The sequence below is a fragment of the Ahaetulla prasina genome, chromosome 4, assembly GCF_028640845.1.
Source record: "Ahaetulla prasina isolate Xishuangbanna chromosome 4, ASM2864084v1, whole genome shotgun sequence".
NCBI classification, from domain to species: Eukaryota; Metazoa; Chordata; class Lepidosauria; order Squamata; family Colubridae; genus Ahaetulla; species Ahaetulla prasina.
Window position 1 is genome coordinate 2652224 of NC_080542.1, and position 17400 is coordinate 2669623.

The window sequence follows — 17400 nt, forward strand, 5'->3', positions numbered from 1 at the left end:
GAACCCGCTCGTGGGGAGTGGGGGTCTCTGGAGCGCTGGTGGGAAGCTGTTTTTCTCTCTTGCTATGTGGATAACCATTTAGATACGAGCCAGCCGTGTGCAGCAGCTGCTAAAAAAGCCAACACAGTTCTGGGCTGCATAAACAGAGGGATAGAATCAAGATCACGTGAAGTGTTAGTGCCACTTTATAATGCCTTGGTAAGGCCACACTTGGAATATTGCATCCAGTTTTGGTCGCCACGATGTAAAAAAGATGTTGAGACTCTAGAAAGAGTGCAGAGAAGAGCAACAAAGATGATTAGGGGACTGGAGGCTAAAACATATGAAGAACGGTTGCAGGAACTGGGTATGTCTAGTTTAATGAAAAGAAGGACTAGGGGAGACATGATAGCAGTGTTCCAATATCTCAGGGGCTGCCACAAAGAAGAGGGAGTCAAGCTATTCTCCAAAGCACCTGAGGGTAGAACAAGAAGCAATGGGTGGAAACTGATCAAAGAAAGAAGCAACTTAGAACTAAGGAGAAATTTCCTGACAGTTAGAACAATTAATAAGTGGAACGACTTGCCTGCAGAAGTTGTGAATGCTCCAACACTGGAAATTTTTAAGAAAATGTTGGATAACCATCTGACTGAGATTGTGTAGGGTTTCCTGCCTGGGCAGGGGGTTGGACTAGAAGACCTCCCAGGTCCCTTACAACACCGCTGTGCTGTTTTCTATCCTGGATGAGAAGCAAGGAGTGGAAGTCCATCGAAGAGAGATACAACCTAGAATTAAAGAGAATTTTTTTCGGACTTCGAGAAGAATTAAACGGGGGAACTGCCTGCCACCAGAAGTTGTGGGTGCTCTAAACACTGGAGGTTTGTAAGAAGAGACTGGACAGCCATTGGTCTGAAACGGTATATAGGACCTTGATGGCAAATCTATGGCACGTGTACCAGAGGTGGCACACCGAGCCCTCTCTGTGGGCGTGCACGCCGTTGCCAGCTGGTCTTCACGGACGCTGGAGCACCAGAAAACAGCCTGAGAAATGGCGAAAAATGGCAAAAAAAACCAGGCAGGTTTTAGGCCATTTTCTGGGCCGTTTTCAGGGCATTTTTCAGATCATTTTTGGCCTGCCCAAAAACAGCTGAAAAATGGCCTGAAAATGGCTCGAAAAATGGCCAAAACCAGCTAAACAACAGGCATGTGCGCGCCGGCCAGCTGATCTTCAGGTTTCCAGATCAGCTAGCTGGCACGGATGTGTGTGCCAGAAACCCAAAGCCTGGCTGGTGCACATGCACACCAGCCAGCTGGTCTTTGGGGTTCCCGTGCTCCGGCGCGTACACATGCACACACATGCACGCGTGTTCCAGTTTGGGCACTCAGTGCCAAAAAGTTTCGCCATCACTGGTATAGGATCTCCTGCCTGAGCAGGGGGTTCGACTAGAAGACCTCCAAGGTGTTGTGACTCAGGCCCAAGTAGGTAGTAGGAACCTCAGTCAGTGTAAAAACAAACAAACTTTATTCGAACAGCTGAGAATTACTTCATTCCCAGCGTCGTTCAACTCAAATTAAAACAAATTCCTCCCAACACAAATTCCTCAGTCCTATTGCAAACCTTGGTCCAATTAGGCCAACTGCCAAAGGCCTTTCTTGGCAAATGTTCAGAAGTCACTGGAACAAAAATAAATGCAAGAAGATGAAGCTATCAACATTGTTTTCCGGCAAAGAGCCCAAATGCCGTTGCTGGTCTTTTAAGCCTTATGGGAGGGGCCAATCATCTCTTGGCCCTACTCCTGAGTCGTCCTCTTTGCTTGAGCTGCTCTTGCCTTTTGGCAGCTCTTCTCATGCGTGCATTAGGAACAGGCTCCTCCTGTTCCTCTGCCTCACTACTGTCAGCCTCTGGAGGCTCCGGAGTCCGCACCTCACTCCCCAACGGCCCTGGCCCCACCTCTGCCTCCGACGCAGAGCCCTCATCCGGGCCTTTCCCAGCCTCCAGGACTGGCCCATGTTCTTCCTCAACCTCACTGCTTTCTGACTCCGTTGCCAGCTCCGCAGGCTGCTGGCGGACCACAACAACCCCTTCCAACTCATTCTGTTGTTCTTCCCCAGGAACCGGATACGCCAGTATCCTGCTTTGGTGAACTGCACCACCATCGACTGGTTCTCGGAGTGGCCGAAGGAAGCCTTGCTGGAGGTGGCAGAGAAGTATCTGGAAGGCGTCGATTTGGGCACGGTGGAAAAGGGGAGCCTCGACACGGTGAGAGCCCACCGCCCATCCAAGAGGGGATCCTGCAAAACATGTCAGGGAGAGAAAGTGGGCAACCACTTAAATAATGAGCCAGCAGTGTGCAGCAGCTGCCAAAAAAGCCAATGCAATCCTAGGCTGCAGTAACAGAGGGATAGAATCAAGATCACGTGAAGTGTTAATATCACTTTATAAGGCCTTGGTAAGATTCCAGAATTTTCCAGCCAGCCATTCCTGGTTTTGTTCTTCTACCCCCTAGACTGAAGAGATTGCAGGGGAAGGGATTAGAAGAGAGTAAGCAAACCACAATGGGATACATATCACGTGAAGTGTTAGTACCACTTTATAAAGCCTTGGTAAGACCCCAGAATTTCCCAGCCAGCCATGCCTGGGTTTTTTTCCTCCTGCCCCCTAAAGTGGAGAGATTGCAGAGGAAGGGATTAGAAGAGAGTAAGCAAACCACAATGGGATACATATCACGTGAAGTATTAGTACCACTTTATAAAGCCTTGGTAAGATCCCAGAATTTCCCAGCCAGCCATGCCTGGGTTTTTTTCCTCCTGCCCCCTAAAGTGGAGAGATTGCAGAGGAAGGGATTAGAAGAGAGTAAGCAAACCACAACGGGGATACATATCACGTGAAATGTTAATACCATTTTATAAGGCCTTGGTAAGACCACACTTGGAATACTGCGTCCAGTTTTGGTCACCACGATATAAAAATACGTTGGAACTCTAGAAGAGTTCTCTAGAAGAGCAACAAAGATGATTAGGGGACTGGAGGATAAAACATACAAAGAACAGTTGTAGGAATTGGATATGTCTAGTTTGATGAAAAGAAGGACTAGGGGAGACATGATAACAGTATTCCAGCATTGGAGAGGCTTCCACAAAGAAGAGGGGATCCACCAGTTCTCCAAAGCACCCGAAGGCAGGACAAGAAGCAAAGGGTGGAAACTCATCAAGGAGAGAAGCAACCTGGAATTAAGGAAGAATTTCCTGACAGTGAGGACAATTAACCAGTGGAACAGCCTGCCACCAGAAGTTGTGGGTGCTCCATCACAGGAGGCTTTTAAGAAGAGACCGGACAGCCATTCGTCTGGAATGGTATAGGGCAGGGGTCTCCAAGTTGGCAACCTTAAGATTTATGGACTTCCGCTCCCAGAATTTCTCAGCCAGCCATGCCTATATTATTTTTTCCTCCCCTCTAGAGCAGAGAGTTTGCAGAGGAAGGGATTACAAGAGAGTAAGATAGCCACAACGGGTGTACATATCGAAAGGAATGCATTAGGCTCCGGGAATTCTAGGAATTGAAATCCAGGCAACTTGAAGCTACTGAGTTTGGAGACCCCTTGGTGTAGGGTCTCCTGCTTGAGCAGGGGCTTGGACTAGATGACCTCCACAATCCCTTCTATTATTCTGTACTCTCACTTTCTTACCTAGATGCAAAAACGAGTGGCTAAAATCTTCGTCACCATGCACTGGTCAGTGGCCAGATACTCTCACAAGATGCTGCTGGAACTCCGGCGCCATAACTACGTGACCCCCACCAACTACTTGGAGCTGGTGTCTGGCTACAAGAAGTAAGGGGGGGATTTGGGGCTTTCAGCAGGCGGGATGGTGGAATACTCCCTCCTCCCAAGAGAAAGACCCCAGTTTGGGGACAGGAGAGTCAAAGGGCCGGACAGCCCTTGCAAGTGATCCAGGACTCAGACAGAGGTCCCTGCAGCACGAGCCTTCTCCTGTCCACCCATTTTGCAGACTTCTGGCCGAGAAACGGAAAGAGCTTTCCGAACAGGCCAACAAACTTCGCAACGGCCTCTTCAAAATCGACGAGACCCGAGAAAAAGTCGAAGTGATGACCCTGGAGCTGGAGGAGGCCCGGAAGAAGGTGGCCGAATTCCAGAAACAGTGCGAGGAATACCTAGTGATCATCGTCCAGCAGAAGCGGGAAGCCGATGAACAACAGAAGGTGAGCCTTCGAGGTGTGGCTGCCACCCGTTTCCCATCCGATCCCGTGATGGGCGTCGTCGTCATCCCCTTCTCCCCTTTTCCTTCTCCCGTAGACGGTCTCGGCCAACAGCGAGAAGATCGCGGCCGAGGAGATCAAGTGCAAAGCGTTGGCTGACAATGCCCAGAAGGATCTGGAGGAAGCGTTGCCTGCCTTGGAGGAAGCTATGAAGGTAGGTGAGAAGAGGACACCTCCCTCAAGGCCGGTGGGCCGGATATCGCCCACGGGGGTGTGTGTGTGTGTGTTAAATCTGGCCCACGGGGCCAGCTTGGAAATATCAAAGGACTGGCCCATGGTGTCTCTGCCGGCCAAAATGGGCCATGTGGGAGCCACGCGCGGCCCCCGTGTGGCCCATTTTTGGCCACCAGAGTGCTGCTGGAGGCCGGGGAGACCAAAACACCCCGTGCAGCCCGTTTTCGGCCTCCCAAGCCTCCAGCAGCACTCTCCTGGCCAAAAATGGGCCGTGCATGGCCTTCACATGGCCCGTTTTCGGCCTCCCAAGCCTCCAGCAGCACTCTCCTGGCCAAAAATGGGCCGTGCAGGGCCTTCACATGGCCCGTTTTCGGCCTCCCAAGCCTCCAGCAGCACTCTCCTGGCCAAAAATGGGCCGTGCAGGGCCTTCACACGGCCCGTTTTCGGCCTCCCAAGCCTCCAGCAGCACTCTCCTGGCCAAAAGCGGGCCGTGCATGGCCTTCACATGGCCCGTTTTCGGCCGGCAGAATGCTGCAGGAGGACTGGATTGGACTGGATTACATTTATGTAGCCTCAAGTAAGTACCTGATCTGGATAGAAAACAAGCCACATCCTGTGTTAATATTACAGTTTAATGCCAGATTTTACATACTGTAGGTCCATTTAATCGACAATCTATAATTCACAGCCGTTCCTATTTACCCATCCTGGAAACTTATCTCTGCTCTTATATCTCGTAGGAGCACGTTATTTAATGCTATTGCATTTTTATTTATTAGTGAAATAATAAAAATACAATAGTATAAATAGCTTCTCTGCCTGGACAAGCAAGTTACTGTTAACCAGTGGGGTATAAATTTAGAAATAAAAAGTTTAGCGGAGTGTAAAGAATAAGTAATAAATGTTTGCCCGTAATATCTGGTTGGTAGAAGAGATAGGAAAATGGTTATTTTTTTAATTTATTTTTTATTAGATTTTTATACCGCCCTTCTCCCGAAGGACTCAGGGCGGTGTACAGCCAAAATAAAATCCACAATATACACAATTAAAACAATTTAAAACAAAGCATATTACAAAAGTGGCCAACATTTAAAAAGTTTAAAACACTAAAATTAATAAATAACCCCAATTAAAATTTAGTAAAACTTTTAAGCCAGTCCCGCTTGAATAAATAGATGCGTTTTCAGCTCACGGCGAAAAGTCCGAAGATCAGGCACTTGGCGTAAGCCAGGGGGAAGTTCGTTCCAGAGCGTAGGAGCTCCAACAGAGAAGGCTCTGCCCCTGGGGGCCGCCAGCCGACATTGTCTGGCGGACGGTACCCTGAGAAGGCCCTCTCTGTGGGAGCGTACGGGTCGGTGGGAGGCATGAGGTAACAGCAGGCGGTCCCATAAGTACCCGGGCCCTAAGCCATGGAGCGCTTTAAAGGTGGTAACCAAAACCTTAAAGCGCACCTGAAAGACCACAGGTAGCCAGTGCAGACTGCGCAGTAGTGGTGTTACATGGGAGCAATGAGTGGCTCCCGTTACTACTCGCGCAGCTGCATTCTGGACTAGCTGCAGTCTCCGGGTGCACTTCAAGGGCAGCCCCATGTAGAGAGCATTGCAATAATCCAAACGAGACGTGACCAGAGCGTGAGTGACCGTGCATAAGGCATCCCGGTCAAGGAAGGGGCGCAACTGCCGAACCAAGCGTACTTGGTGAAAGGCCCTCCTGGATACGGCCGCCACATGATCATCAAATGACAGCCGCCCATCCAGGAGGATACCCAAGTTGTGCACCCTTTCCATTGGGGCCAACAACTCGCCCCCAACAGTCAGCTGGTTACACTAAAGAACTGTGGAAAGAAAGAAGAGAAGGGGAAAAAATACATCTTGAGCCTGTTTCAAAGGCCCATCATGGCCACTCACACCACTGCCCGCCCCCACACACCGGCCCTCCAAGGTCAGACACAATCCTGATGTAGCCCTCAATGAAATCGAGTTTGACACCTCTGCTCTAGGGCCACCATAGAAGGTTTGGGGAGAAGCTGGGGATGAGTTTTGGAATATGCTTGTGCCTCCTCAGGCTTTGGAGTCCCTCAACAAGAAGGACTTGACGGAGATCAAGTCCTACGGCCGGCCACCTACTCTGGTAGAGACCGTGATGCAGGCCGTCATGATCCTGCGGGGCAACGAGCCCACCTGGACGGAAGCTAAGAAGCAGCTAGGTAAGAGGTCCCCAGGAACCCACCTTGAGGTCCAAATGGGTCCTCTGCGGTGGACAGTTCCTCTGAGGGTGGATCCTGGAGAGATGGGTGGGATGCAGAGATGGTATTCAGCCGGTTCGAACCGGTTCGCCCGTACCGGTAGTCGTGACTTGGCTCTGCTGCTATGCCATCCTGTCGAGGCACATTTTCAAGCTGAGCGCACGAGCAAAGCGCATGCACAGAAGACCCGGGGCCATGCGCGGACGGGGCACGTGCGAGCGAAGGGAGCACACACACCCCCGCGTGCGCGCTCACATTTGCGAACCGGTAGGGAAAGTAAGCGAATACGACCGCTGGTGGGATGATTTGACGGCTGGGCCTCTCTGACCCCACCCGGCTTCTCCAGGAGAGCCCAACTTCATCAAGCAACTGGTGTACTTCGACAAGGATAACATCTCCGACAAAGTTCTCAAGAAGATCAGCGCCTACTGCTCCCAGCCGGACTTCCAGCCGGACATCATCGGGAGGGTTTCGGTGGCCGCCAAGTCTCTGTGCATGTGGGTCCGAGCCATGGAGGTGAGGTGGGGTCTTCGGTGGGGGACGGTCTTCTCTTGGCCTTCGCCCACGCCTTGCTAAGGTCTCCCCTCTCCCCAGATGTACGGGCGCATCTACCGGGTGGTGGAGCCCAAACGCGCTCGCATGAACGCCGCCTTGGCCCAGCTGGCAGAGAAGCAGGCAGCCCAGGCCGAAGCCCAGGAGCGGCTGCGAGAGGTCGGTTCTCTTGAGGCAGAAGGAGACCCCGGGGGGGCACTGTAAGCTGTGTGGACTTCAACTCCCAGAATTCCCCCAGCCAACATGGATTCTGGGAGTTGAAGTCCACAAAGTTGCTAAGGTTTGAGAAGCACTGACCCCCGGGGGATGGATGGGTGAGTGGTGGGAATCCGTGGAGGTCCTCTGGTCCTGAAGGGAAGGGAAGGAGAAGGAAGGAAGGAAGGAATAGAGATGGGAAGAAGGAGGGAGGGAGATGGGAAGGAGAAAGAAGGGACCGAGGGAAAAAGGAAGGAAGAAGGAAGGAAGGAAGGAAGGAAGGAAGGAAAAAGGAAAGGGATGGGAAGGAAGGAGGAGGGACAGTTTTATTAATTTTAATTGGGGTTTTACTATTTTAGGGTTTTAAATTTTAAATTTTTTAATGTCGGCCACTTTATAATATGCTTTGTTTTAAATTTTTTGTTTTAATTGTATGTATATTGGGTTTTTTATTTCTTGGCTGTACACCGCCCTGAGTCCTTCGGAAGAAGGGCGGTATAAAAATCTAATAAAATAAAATAAATAAAAATAAATAAAATAAAGATTGGAAGAAGGGAAGGAGATGTGAAGGAGAAGGAAGGAAGGGATAGAGATGGGAAAAAGGAGGGTGATGTGAAGGGGAAGGAAGGAGAGGGAGGCAGAAAGGAGAGAGAAAGGAAGGAAGGAGAGGGAGGGAGGGAGGAAGGAGAGAGAAGGGAAGGAAGGAGAGGGAGGCAGAAAGGAGGGATGGGAAGGAAGGAAGGAAGGAAGGAAGGAAGGAAGGAAGGAAGGAGGAAGGAGATGGAAGGAGAAAGAAGGGACCGAGGGAAAAAGGAAGGAAGAAGGAAGAAGGAAGGAAGGAAGGAAGGAAAAAGGAAAGGGATGGGAAGGAAGGAGGAGGGACAGTTTTATTAATTTTAATTGGGGTTTTATTAATTTTAATTGGGGTTTTACTATTTTAGGGTTTTAAATTTTAAATTTTTTAATGTCGGCCACTTTATAATATGCTTTGTTTTAAATTTTTTGTTTTAATTGTATATATATTGGGTTTTTTTATTTCTTGGCTGTACACCGCCCTGAGTCCTTTGGGAGAAGGGCGGTATAAAAATCTCATAAAATAAAATAAATAAAAATAAATAAAATAAAGATTGGAAGAAGGGAAGGAGATGCGAAGGAGAAGGAAGGAGGGAGGCAGAAAGGAGAAGGAAGGAAGGAAGGAAGGAAGGGGAAGGAAGGAGAGGGAAGAAGGAATGGGAGGCAGAAAGGAGAGGGAAGGAAGGAAGGAGAGAGAAGGAAGGAGAGGGAGGCAGAAAGGAGAGAGAAAGGAAGGAAGGAGAGGGAGGGAGGGAGGAAGGAGAGAGAAGGGAAGGAAGGAGAGGGAGGCAGAAAGGAGGGATGGGAAGGAAGGAAGGAAGGAAGGAAGGAAGGAAGGAAGGAAGAGGGAGGGAGGAAGGAGAGAGGAAGGAAGGAAGGAGAGGAAGGCAGAAAGGAGGGATGGGAAGGAAGGAAGGAAGGAAGGAAGGAAGGAGGGAATACTGATTGGAAGAAGGGAAGGAGATGCGAAGGAGAAGGAAGAGAGAGAAGGAAGAGGAGGAGGATGATGAAGGAGGAAGGAAGGAGAGGAGGCAGAAGGAGGGATGGGAAGGAAGGAAGGAAGGAAAGGAGAGGAGGCAGAAAGGAGAGAGAGGAAGGAGAGAGGAGGCAGAAAGGAGAAGGAAGGATGAAGGAAGGAAGGAAGGAAGGAAGGAAGGAAGGAAGGAAGGAGAGGGAGGCAGAAAGGAGAGAGAAAGGAAGGAAGGAGAGGGAGGCAGAAAGGAGGGATGGGAAGGAAGGAAGGAAGGAAGGAAGGAAGAGGGAGGGAGGAAGGAGAGAGGAAGGAAGGAAGGAGAGGGAGGGAGGGAGGAAGGAGAGAGAAAGGAAGGAAGGAGAGGGAGGGAGGGAGGAAGGAGAGAGAAGGGAAGGAAGGAGAGGGAGAGGGAAGGGGAGGGAAGGGGAATCCGTGGATAGCCCCGAGGCTCCTTCTTCCGCCTCCCACCTGCCAGGTTGCGGAGAAGCTGGAGATGCTGAAGAAGGAGTACGAGGAGAAGCTGGCCCAGAAGGAGGAGCTGCGCAAGAAGTCCGAGGAGATGGAGATCAAACTGGACCGGGCTGACAAGCTGGTCTCCGGCCTGGCCGGGGAGAAGATCCGCTGGGAGGAGACCGTCAAGGTGAAGACCTTTCGTCCGCGGCTCCTCCCGGCTTCTCTTCGCCTCACTTGCATCCTTGCAGAGAGTGGGGAGGGGGGGACCCTGATGGGTGTCCACCCCCCCACCCCCCCGTAGAGTCCTGGGCCAGCCGGGGTGAAGCCTCGGGGCTCCGGTCAAGGAAAGAGGGGTCCCCAACCTTGGCCACATTACAGCTTGTGGCCTTCAGCTCCCAGAATTCCTCAGTCAGCCTTCCCTCCCTCCCTCCCATCTCCTTCTCCTCTCCTCCCCTCTCCTCCCCTCTTTTCTTCCTTCCTCCTCCTCTCTCCCATCTCTTTCTTTCCTTCCTTTCTTTCCTTCCTTTCCTTCCTTCCTTCCTTCCTTCCCATATCTCCTCCTCCTCTCTCCCATCTCTTTCCTTTCTTTTCCTTTCCTCCTTTTCTTTCTCCTTCCTTTCCTTTTTTTCCCTTTCCTCTCCTCTCCTCCCCTCCCCTCCCCTCCTCTCTTTCTTTTCCATTTCCCTTTCCCTTCTCCTTCTTCTCATCTCTTTCTTTCCTTTCCTTTCCTTCCCTTCCTTTCCCTTCCCATATCTCCCTCCCTCCCTCTCTCCCATCTCTTTTCCTTTCCTTTCCTCCCCTCCTTTCTTCTCCTTCCTTCCTCCTCTCCTCCCTCTTTCCTTTCCTCTCCTCCTCTCTCTCCTCTCCTTCTTCTTCCTTTCTTTCTTTCCTTCCTTCCTTCCTTTTTCCTTACCATATCTCCCTCCCTCCTCTCTCCCATCTCTTTCTTTTCCTTTCCTCCTTTTCTTTCTCCTTCCTTTCCTTTTTTTCCCTTTCCTCTCCTCTCCTCCCCTCCCCTCCCCTCCCCTCTTTTCTTCCTTCCTTTCCTTTCTTCCTTCTTCCCTCATCTCTTCCTTCCTTCCTTCCTTCCTTCCTTCCTTCCTTCCCATATCTCCCTCCCTCTCGCCCATCTCCTTTCCTTTCCTCTCCTCTCCTTTCTTCTTCCTTCCCTCCTCCCCTCCCCTCTTTCCTTTCCTTTCCTCTCCTCTCCTCTCCTCCCCTCTCCCTTCCTTCCCTTCCCTCTATCTTCCTTTCCTTCCCTTCCCTTCCCATATTTCCCTCCCTCTCTCCCATTTCCTTTCCTCTCCTCTTCTTTTTTCTTCTTTTCCTTACTTTTCCTCTCCTCCTCTCCCCTCTTTCCTTTCCCTTTCCCTTCTCCTCCTTCTTCTTATCTCTTTCGTTCTTTTTGCCTTCCTTCCCTTCCCTTCCCTTCCCATGTCTCCCTCCCTTTCCCTCTTTCTCCCTTCCTTCCCTTTCCTCCCCTCCCGTGCCAGTTGAGGAATACCTGGGAGTTGAAGTCCGCAGGTCACAGCCTTGCCAGGGTCGGAGACCCCCTGAGGTAGCTGAAGGGTTCTCGGTTTCCCGCAGGGCCTGGAGGAAGACCTGGGCTATTTGGTGGGCGACTGCCTCCTCGCTTCAGCCTTCGTCTCCTACATGGGGCCCTTCCTGTCCAATTACCGGGATGAGATGCTCTCCCACATCTGGATGAAGCAGGTGAGACCCACAGGGACCTCCTGCTCTTCTCCGGGTTGGCCTTCTCGAGGTTGGCCTTCTCCTTCGCTGGAGAAGGTTCCTCTGGGCGCTGGTCACACCTGCCCCGTCCTCCTTCTCCTCCTCAAACAAGATCCGGTGGGGTTTTGAGACCCAGATCCTTGTCCCGTCCTTCCTGCCTTGGTGAGGACCTCCCTCATGGGATGGATCTGGGGGAGGTTCCAGGTGCTCAAGGAAGCCCCACCACCCCCGTGATTCCCAGATCATCATCATCCTCTTTTAACACCCCCATAATCCCTTGCGGGGTGGACTCTGGGCAGCTGAATGGAGCTGAGTGTTTACTGGCCGGATGCCTTTCTTGTTGCCAGTGCGGAGTTTTGTTCGGCAGATTATATTCTCATTGTGGCCCAGAAAGAGTGCCTCTACCTAGGACTAAAGATGGCCGGGATTTATCCTGTTCTGGTGCTGCTGCTCCTCTTTGGTTCCTCACAGCTTTTTTCCCTCCCACAGATCCGGCAGCTTCACGTGCCCTGCTCGCCCATGTTCACCTGCGACAGCTTCCTCTCCAACCCAACCATGGTGCGCAACTGGAACATCCAGGGACTGCCCTCCGACGACTTCTCCACTGAAAATGGGATTATCGTCACGCGAGGGAACCGGTGAGGCTCCGGGTCCTTCTGTGGGGGGCTTTGAGTCCATCTGGAGACCCTTCCTCACCAAGGGATCGAAGAGGTTCTAAGGTGGCCTCTGGGGTTTTTCCTTAGGTGGCCTCTGATGATCGACCCTCAATGCCAGGCCACCAAGTGGATCAAGAACATGGAAGCCAAGAAAGTGAGGAGCCACCTTTGACCTGCCCCTCCCTCCCACAAGCAGAGCCCCTCCCTCTATTCCTCTAGCTCCCTCCTTCCCTCCTTCCTTCTCATTCACATCTCCTTCCTCCCTCCATTCCTTCCTTCCTTCCTCCTTCTCTCCTTCCTTCTCATTCACATCTCCTTCCTCCCTCCATTCCTTCCTTCCTTTCTTCCTTCCTTCTCAATCCCAGCTCCATCCTTCCTTCGTTCCTCCCTCCCTCCCTTCTTATTCTCATCTACTTCCTCCCTCCTTCCTTCCCCCTCTTCTCCTTCCTTCCTTCCTCCCTCCTCCCTCCCTCCTTCCCTCCCTCCCTCTCCCTCCTTCCTTCCTTTCCTCCTTCCCCTCTTCTCATTCTTTCTCATTCTCATCTCCTTCCTTTCTACCTCCCTCCCTTCCTTCCTTCCGCCCTCCCTCCCCCTCTTTCTTTCCTCCCTCCCTCCTCCTTCCTTCCTTCCTTCCTTTCTTCCCTCTATCTTCCTTCCTTCCTTCCTTCCCATATTTCCCTCCCTCTCTCCCATCTCCTTTCCTCTCTCTCCTCCTCCCTCCCGTGCCAGTTGAGGAATACCTGGGAGTTGAAGTCCGCAGGTCACAGCCTTGCCAGGGTCGGAGACCCCCTGAGGTAGCTGAAGGGTTCTCGGTTTCCCGCAGGGCCTGGAGGAAGACCTGGGCTATCTGGTGGGCGACTGCCTCCTCGCCTCAGCCTTCGTCTCCTACATGGGGCCCTTCCTGTCCAATTACCGGGATGAGATGCTGTCCCACATCTGGATGAAGCAGGTGAGACCCACAGGGACCTCCTGCTCTTCTCCGGGTTGGCCTTCTCGAGGTTGGCCTTCTCCTTCGCTGGAGAAGGTTCCTCTGGACGCTGGTCACACCTGCCCCGTCCTCCTTCTCCTCCTCAAACAAGATCCGGTGGGGTTTTGAGACCCAGATCCTTGTCCCGTCCTTCCTGCCTTGGTGAGGACCTCCCTCATGGGATGGATCTGGGGGAGGTTCCAGGTGCTCAAGGAAGCCCCCCCCCCCCGGTGATTCCCAGATCATCATCATCCTCTTTTAACGCCCCCCATAATCCCTTGCGGGGTGGAGTCTGGGCAGCTGAATGGAGCTGAGTGTTTACTGGCCGGATGCCTTTTTTGTTGCCAGTGCGGAGTTTTGTTCGGCAGATTATATTCTCATTGTGGCCCAGAAAGAGAAATATCTGCCTCTACCTAGGACTAAAGATGGCCGGGACTTATCCTGTTCTGGTGCTGCTGCTCCTCTTCGGTTCCTCACAGCTTTTTTCCCTCCCACAGATCCGGCAGCTTCACGTGCCCTGCTCGCCCATGTTCACCTGCGACAGCTTCCTCTCCAACCCAACCATGGTGCGCAACTGGAACATCCAGGGACTGCCCTCCGACGACTTCTCCACTGAAAACGGGATTATCGTCACGCGAGGGAACCGGTGAGGCTCCGGGTCCTTCTGTGGGGGGCTTTGAGGGACTTTGAAAGGAGTCCATCTGGAGACCCTTCCTCACCAAGGAATCGAAGAGGTTCTAAGGTGGTCTCTGGGGGTTTTCCCCTTAGGTGGCCTCTGATGATCGATCCTCAATGCCAGGCCACCAAGTGGATCAAGAACATGGAAGCCAAGAAAGTGAGGAGCCACCTTTGACCTGCCCCTCCCTCTATTCCTCTAGCTCCCTCCTTCCCTCCTTCCTTCTCATTCACATCTCCTCCCTCCCTCCATTCCTTCCTTCCTCCCTCCTTCTCTCCCTTCCTTCTCATTCACATGTCTTTCCTCCCTGTATTCATTCCTTCACTTTTTCCTTCTCAATCCCAGCTCCTTCCTTCCTTCGTTCCTCCCTCCCTCCCTTCTTATTCTCATCTACTTCCTCCCTCCTTCCTTCCCTCTCTTCTCCTTCCTTCCTTCCTTCCTTCCTCCCTCCTTCCCTCCTTCCCTCCCTCCCTCCCTCTCCCTCCTTCCTTCCTTTCCTCCTTCCCCTCTTCTCATTCTTTCTCATTCTCATCTCCTTCCTCCTCCTCCTCCTTCCTTCCTCCTCCCTCTCCTTCCTTCTCATTCACATCTCCTCCTCCTCCTGTATTCATTCCTTCACTTTTTCCTTCTCAATCCCAGCTCCATCCTTCCTTCGTTCCTCCCTCCCTCCCTTCTTATACTCATCTACTACCTCCCTCCTTCCTTCCCTCTCTTCTCCTTTCTTCCTTCCTTCCTTCCTTCCTCCCTCCTTCCCTCCTTCCCTCCCTCCCTCTCCCTCCTTCCTTCCTTTCCTCCTTCCCCTCTTCTCATTCTTTCTCATTCTCATCTCCTTCCTCCCTCCATTCCTTCCTTCCTTCCTTCCTCCCTCCTTCTCTCCCTTCCTTCTCATTCACATGTCTTTCCTCCCTGTATTCATTCCTTCACTTTTTCCTTCTCAATCCCAGCTCCATCCTTCCTTCGTTCCTCCCTCCTCCCTTCTTATACTCATCTACTACCTCCTCCTTCCTTCCCCTCTCTTCTCCTTCCTTCCTTCCTTCCTCCTCCCTCCTCTCCCTCCTTCCTTCCTTCTCCTTCCCCTCTTCTCATTCTTTCTCATTCTCATCTCCTTCCTTTCTACCTCCTCCTCCTTCCTTCCGCCCTCCCTCCCACAAGCAGAGCCCCTCCTCTATTCCTCTAGCTCCCTCCTTCCCTCCTTCCTTCTCATTCACATCTCCTTCCTCCCTCCATTCCTTCCTTCCTTCCTCCTTCTCTCCCTTCCTTCTCGTTCACATCTCCTTCCTCCCTCCATTCATTCCTTCACTTTTGCCTTCTCAATCCCAGCTCCATCCTTCCTTCGTTCCTCCCTCCCTCCCTTCTTATTCTCATCTACTTCCTCCCTCCTTCCTTCCCCCTCTTCTCCTTCCTTCCTTCCTCCCTCCCTCCCTCCGTCCCTTCCTCCCTCCCTCTCCCTCTTTCCTTCCTTTCCTCCTTCCCCTGTTCTCATTCTTTCTCATTCTCATCTCCTTCCTTTCTACCTCCTCCTTCCTTCCTTCCGCCCTCCCTCCCTCTTCTTTCCTCCCTCCTCCTTCCTTCCTTCCTTCTTCTCATTCTTTCTCATTCTCATTTCCTTCCTCCCTCCTCCCTCCTTCCTCCTCCATCCCTCCCTCCTTCCTTCCTTCCTTCCTTCCTTTCTGTCTTCTCATTCTTTCTCATTCTCATTTCCTTCCTCCTCCCTCCTCCTTCCTCCTCCATCCCTCCCTCCTTCCTTCCTCCCTCCCTCCCTCCCTTTCTTCCTTTCTCCCTCCCTCCTTTCCTCCCTCCCTCCCTCCTTCCCTCCCTTCCTTCTCCTTCTCCTTCTCATCTACTTACTTACTTACTTACTTTCTTCCTCCCTCTCTTGCTCTGTGCCAGGTATTCCTGCCAGCTGAGTGCCCTTTGTGAGTCCCTGGAGTCTCCCGTTCCCTCACTTAACACTTGGTGAGGCGGAGGCCGTGAGCGATGGGCCCCAAATAGCCCCTGGTTCAGAGACCCCCACCCAGACCTTTCCCTTTCGCCCCCTGGGCCCAACAGGGCTTGAAGATCATCGACCTGCAGATGCCCGACTACCTGCGCATCCTGGAGTCGGCCATCCAGCTGGGCTCCCCGGTGCTGCTGCAGAACGTGCAGGAGGAACTGGACCCCACCCTCGCCCCCATCCTCAACAAATCGGTCACCAAAGTGGGTGAGTGCCGGGCAGCCCTTTGGAGCGGGAATCCCCCCCACCCCCACTTGGGCTCCCGTGATGGCCCCTAACCTTCCCCCGTCCCCCTCCCTCCGTGTCTGGCAGGTGGGCGCCTGCTGATCCGACTGGGGGACAAAGAGGTGGAGTACCACCCCGATTTCCGATTCTACCTCACCACCAAGCTCTCCAACCCTCACTACACGCCCGAGACTTCCTCGCAGACCACCATCGTCAACTTCGCCGTCAAGGAGCAGGTCGGTCGGCGCGTCTCCCGCCGTGCCGTCTGGATGGCGCTGCAGGCGGAACCTCTACTTTAGTGGCTCCGGGGTCGGAGCGGAGGCGGGCGATGGGTGCAGGACCCACTGGGTGCCCTCCTGCTTTCAGGGCCTGGAGGCCCAGCTGCTGGGCATCGTCGTAAGGAAAGAGAGGCCCGAACTGGAGGAACAGAAGGACTCCCTTGTGCTTAACATTGCGGCCGGCAAGAGGAAGCTTAAAGAGTTGGAAGACGAGATCCTCAGGTAGGACTTTTCGGAGACGGACTCACAACTTATGTGTGATGACCCGGGGCAGGGCACAGAGATAACCCAGGCGGCTGGCAGGTCAAACCGCCCCTTCATTGCTCCAAATTTCCCCAAACGCTGCCACGGTTCTGGCAAGTCCCAGAGCAAAGCGATCAGGCACGGTGTCGTGTCCCACTCCTCCGCTGACGGCCGGGTCAGGGAAATCCGAATCAGGCTTGCCTCTGCAGCTCTGCCCAAAGTCCTAGCAAAGTCCTCAGAGCAGGCAGGAGACCAGAAAGTGACTTCAGCAAGATATGTTTAGACTTTGCCTGACTCAGAGAATGCCAGAAAGCAGGTCCTTTATATAGGCCATGGGGTGTGGCTCCATGACTCAGCACTTATCCAGGCCTGCCCCTCCCTTCCTTCTGTTGCCTCCGCCTATCCAGTCTTCTGATGCGAGAGTCACTCCAATCAGCAGCTGTTGGAAATAAACTTTCCTCAGGCTCACATGCTGTGGAGGAGGGGGAGGGGTCTAGCTGCTCCGTTTGCCTGGGCAAGGAGCCAGGGCTGGGGCCGGGGGGTGCTCCCTCCTCTGCAGCTTGTCTGGGCATGGAGCCAGGGTTGGGGCCGGGGGGTGCTCCCTCCTCTGCAGCTTGTCTGGGCATGGAGCCAGGACTGGGGCCGGGAGGCATACATTCCTCCGTGTTCGGGAGCAGATAAGCAGACCCCGGCTGCGGTGAGAGCGGGCAAGACACAACATACGGACACCTCCAGCCCAACGCTGTGAGCGCAACCGCTGCAAAGCAAGAAATCCAACGGGGCAAGTTGGGGAGTCCAGGGGGGGGAAAAAAGAGCAAGGCAAGTAATCCAGAAATCCAGCAAGAATTCAAGGAATCCAGGAAAATTCAAATGTCCACACTCGACACTCCGTGAATTCAGGGTTTGTTCCCGACAAATTCCCCTCCCCACAGCGTCTCCTTAAAGGCTCAGTCCCCAGGTGTGCCTTGTGAAGAGGGGCAGAGCGCTCTCCTCCAGAGTAGTGTCACCCAGGAACAAACAGTACTTCAGCTCTTAGTTAAGCAGTTGATTTGCCTGCTACGAAGAGGCATAGCAGCCCTTGCTGCTTTTATATCCTGTGGGGTGTGGCTCCATGACTCAGCACTTCCTAGGCCTACCCCACCCTTGCTTCTGTTGTTCCCGCCTCTCCTGCCTACGAAACCTAGGGTCCAGCCAGGCCTGATTGCCATCAG

At 52.9% G+C, this 17400-nt stretch overlaps 1 protein-coding gene across 1 annotated transcript in view; it reads left to right on the plus strand.

Annotated features, from left to right (window-relative positions):
- The window catches only part of DNAH2 (dynein axonemal heavy chain 2), a 187912-nt gene that overhangs the window by 147734 nt on the left and 22778 nt on the right, over positions 1–17400 (plus strand). The window contains exons 58-71 of the mRNA XM_058183311.1: positions 2092–2239; positions 3670–3809; positions 3988–4198; positions 4293–4409; positions 6494–6635; positions 7021–7190; positions 7269–7385; positions 9443–9607; positions 11008–11133; positions 11641–11789; positions 11895–11961; positions 15500–15650; positions 15756–15904; positions 16035–16168. Of these exons, the coding sequence (XP_058039294.1) occupies positions 2092–2239; positions 3670–3809; positions 3988–4198; positions 4293–4409; positions 6494–6635; positions 7021–7190; positions 7269–7385; positions 9443–9607; positions 11008–11133; positions 11641–11789; positions 11895–11961; positions 15500–15650; positions 15756–15904; positions 16035–16168 (1986 nt within the window). The remainder of the gene's footprint in view (positions 1–2091; positions 2240–3669; positions 3810–3987; positions 4199–4292; positions 4410–6493; positions 6636–7020; positions 7191–7268; positions 7386–9442; positions 9608–11007; positions 11134–11640; positions 11790–11894; positions 11962–15499; positions 15651–15755; positions 15905–16034; positions 16169–17400) is intronic.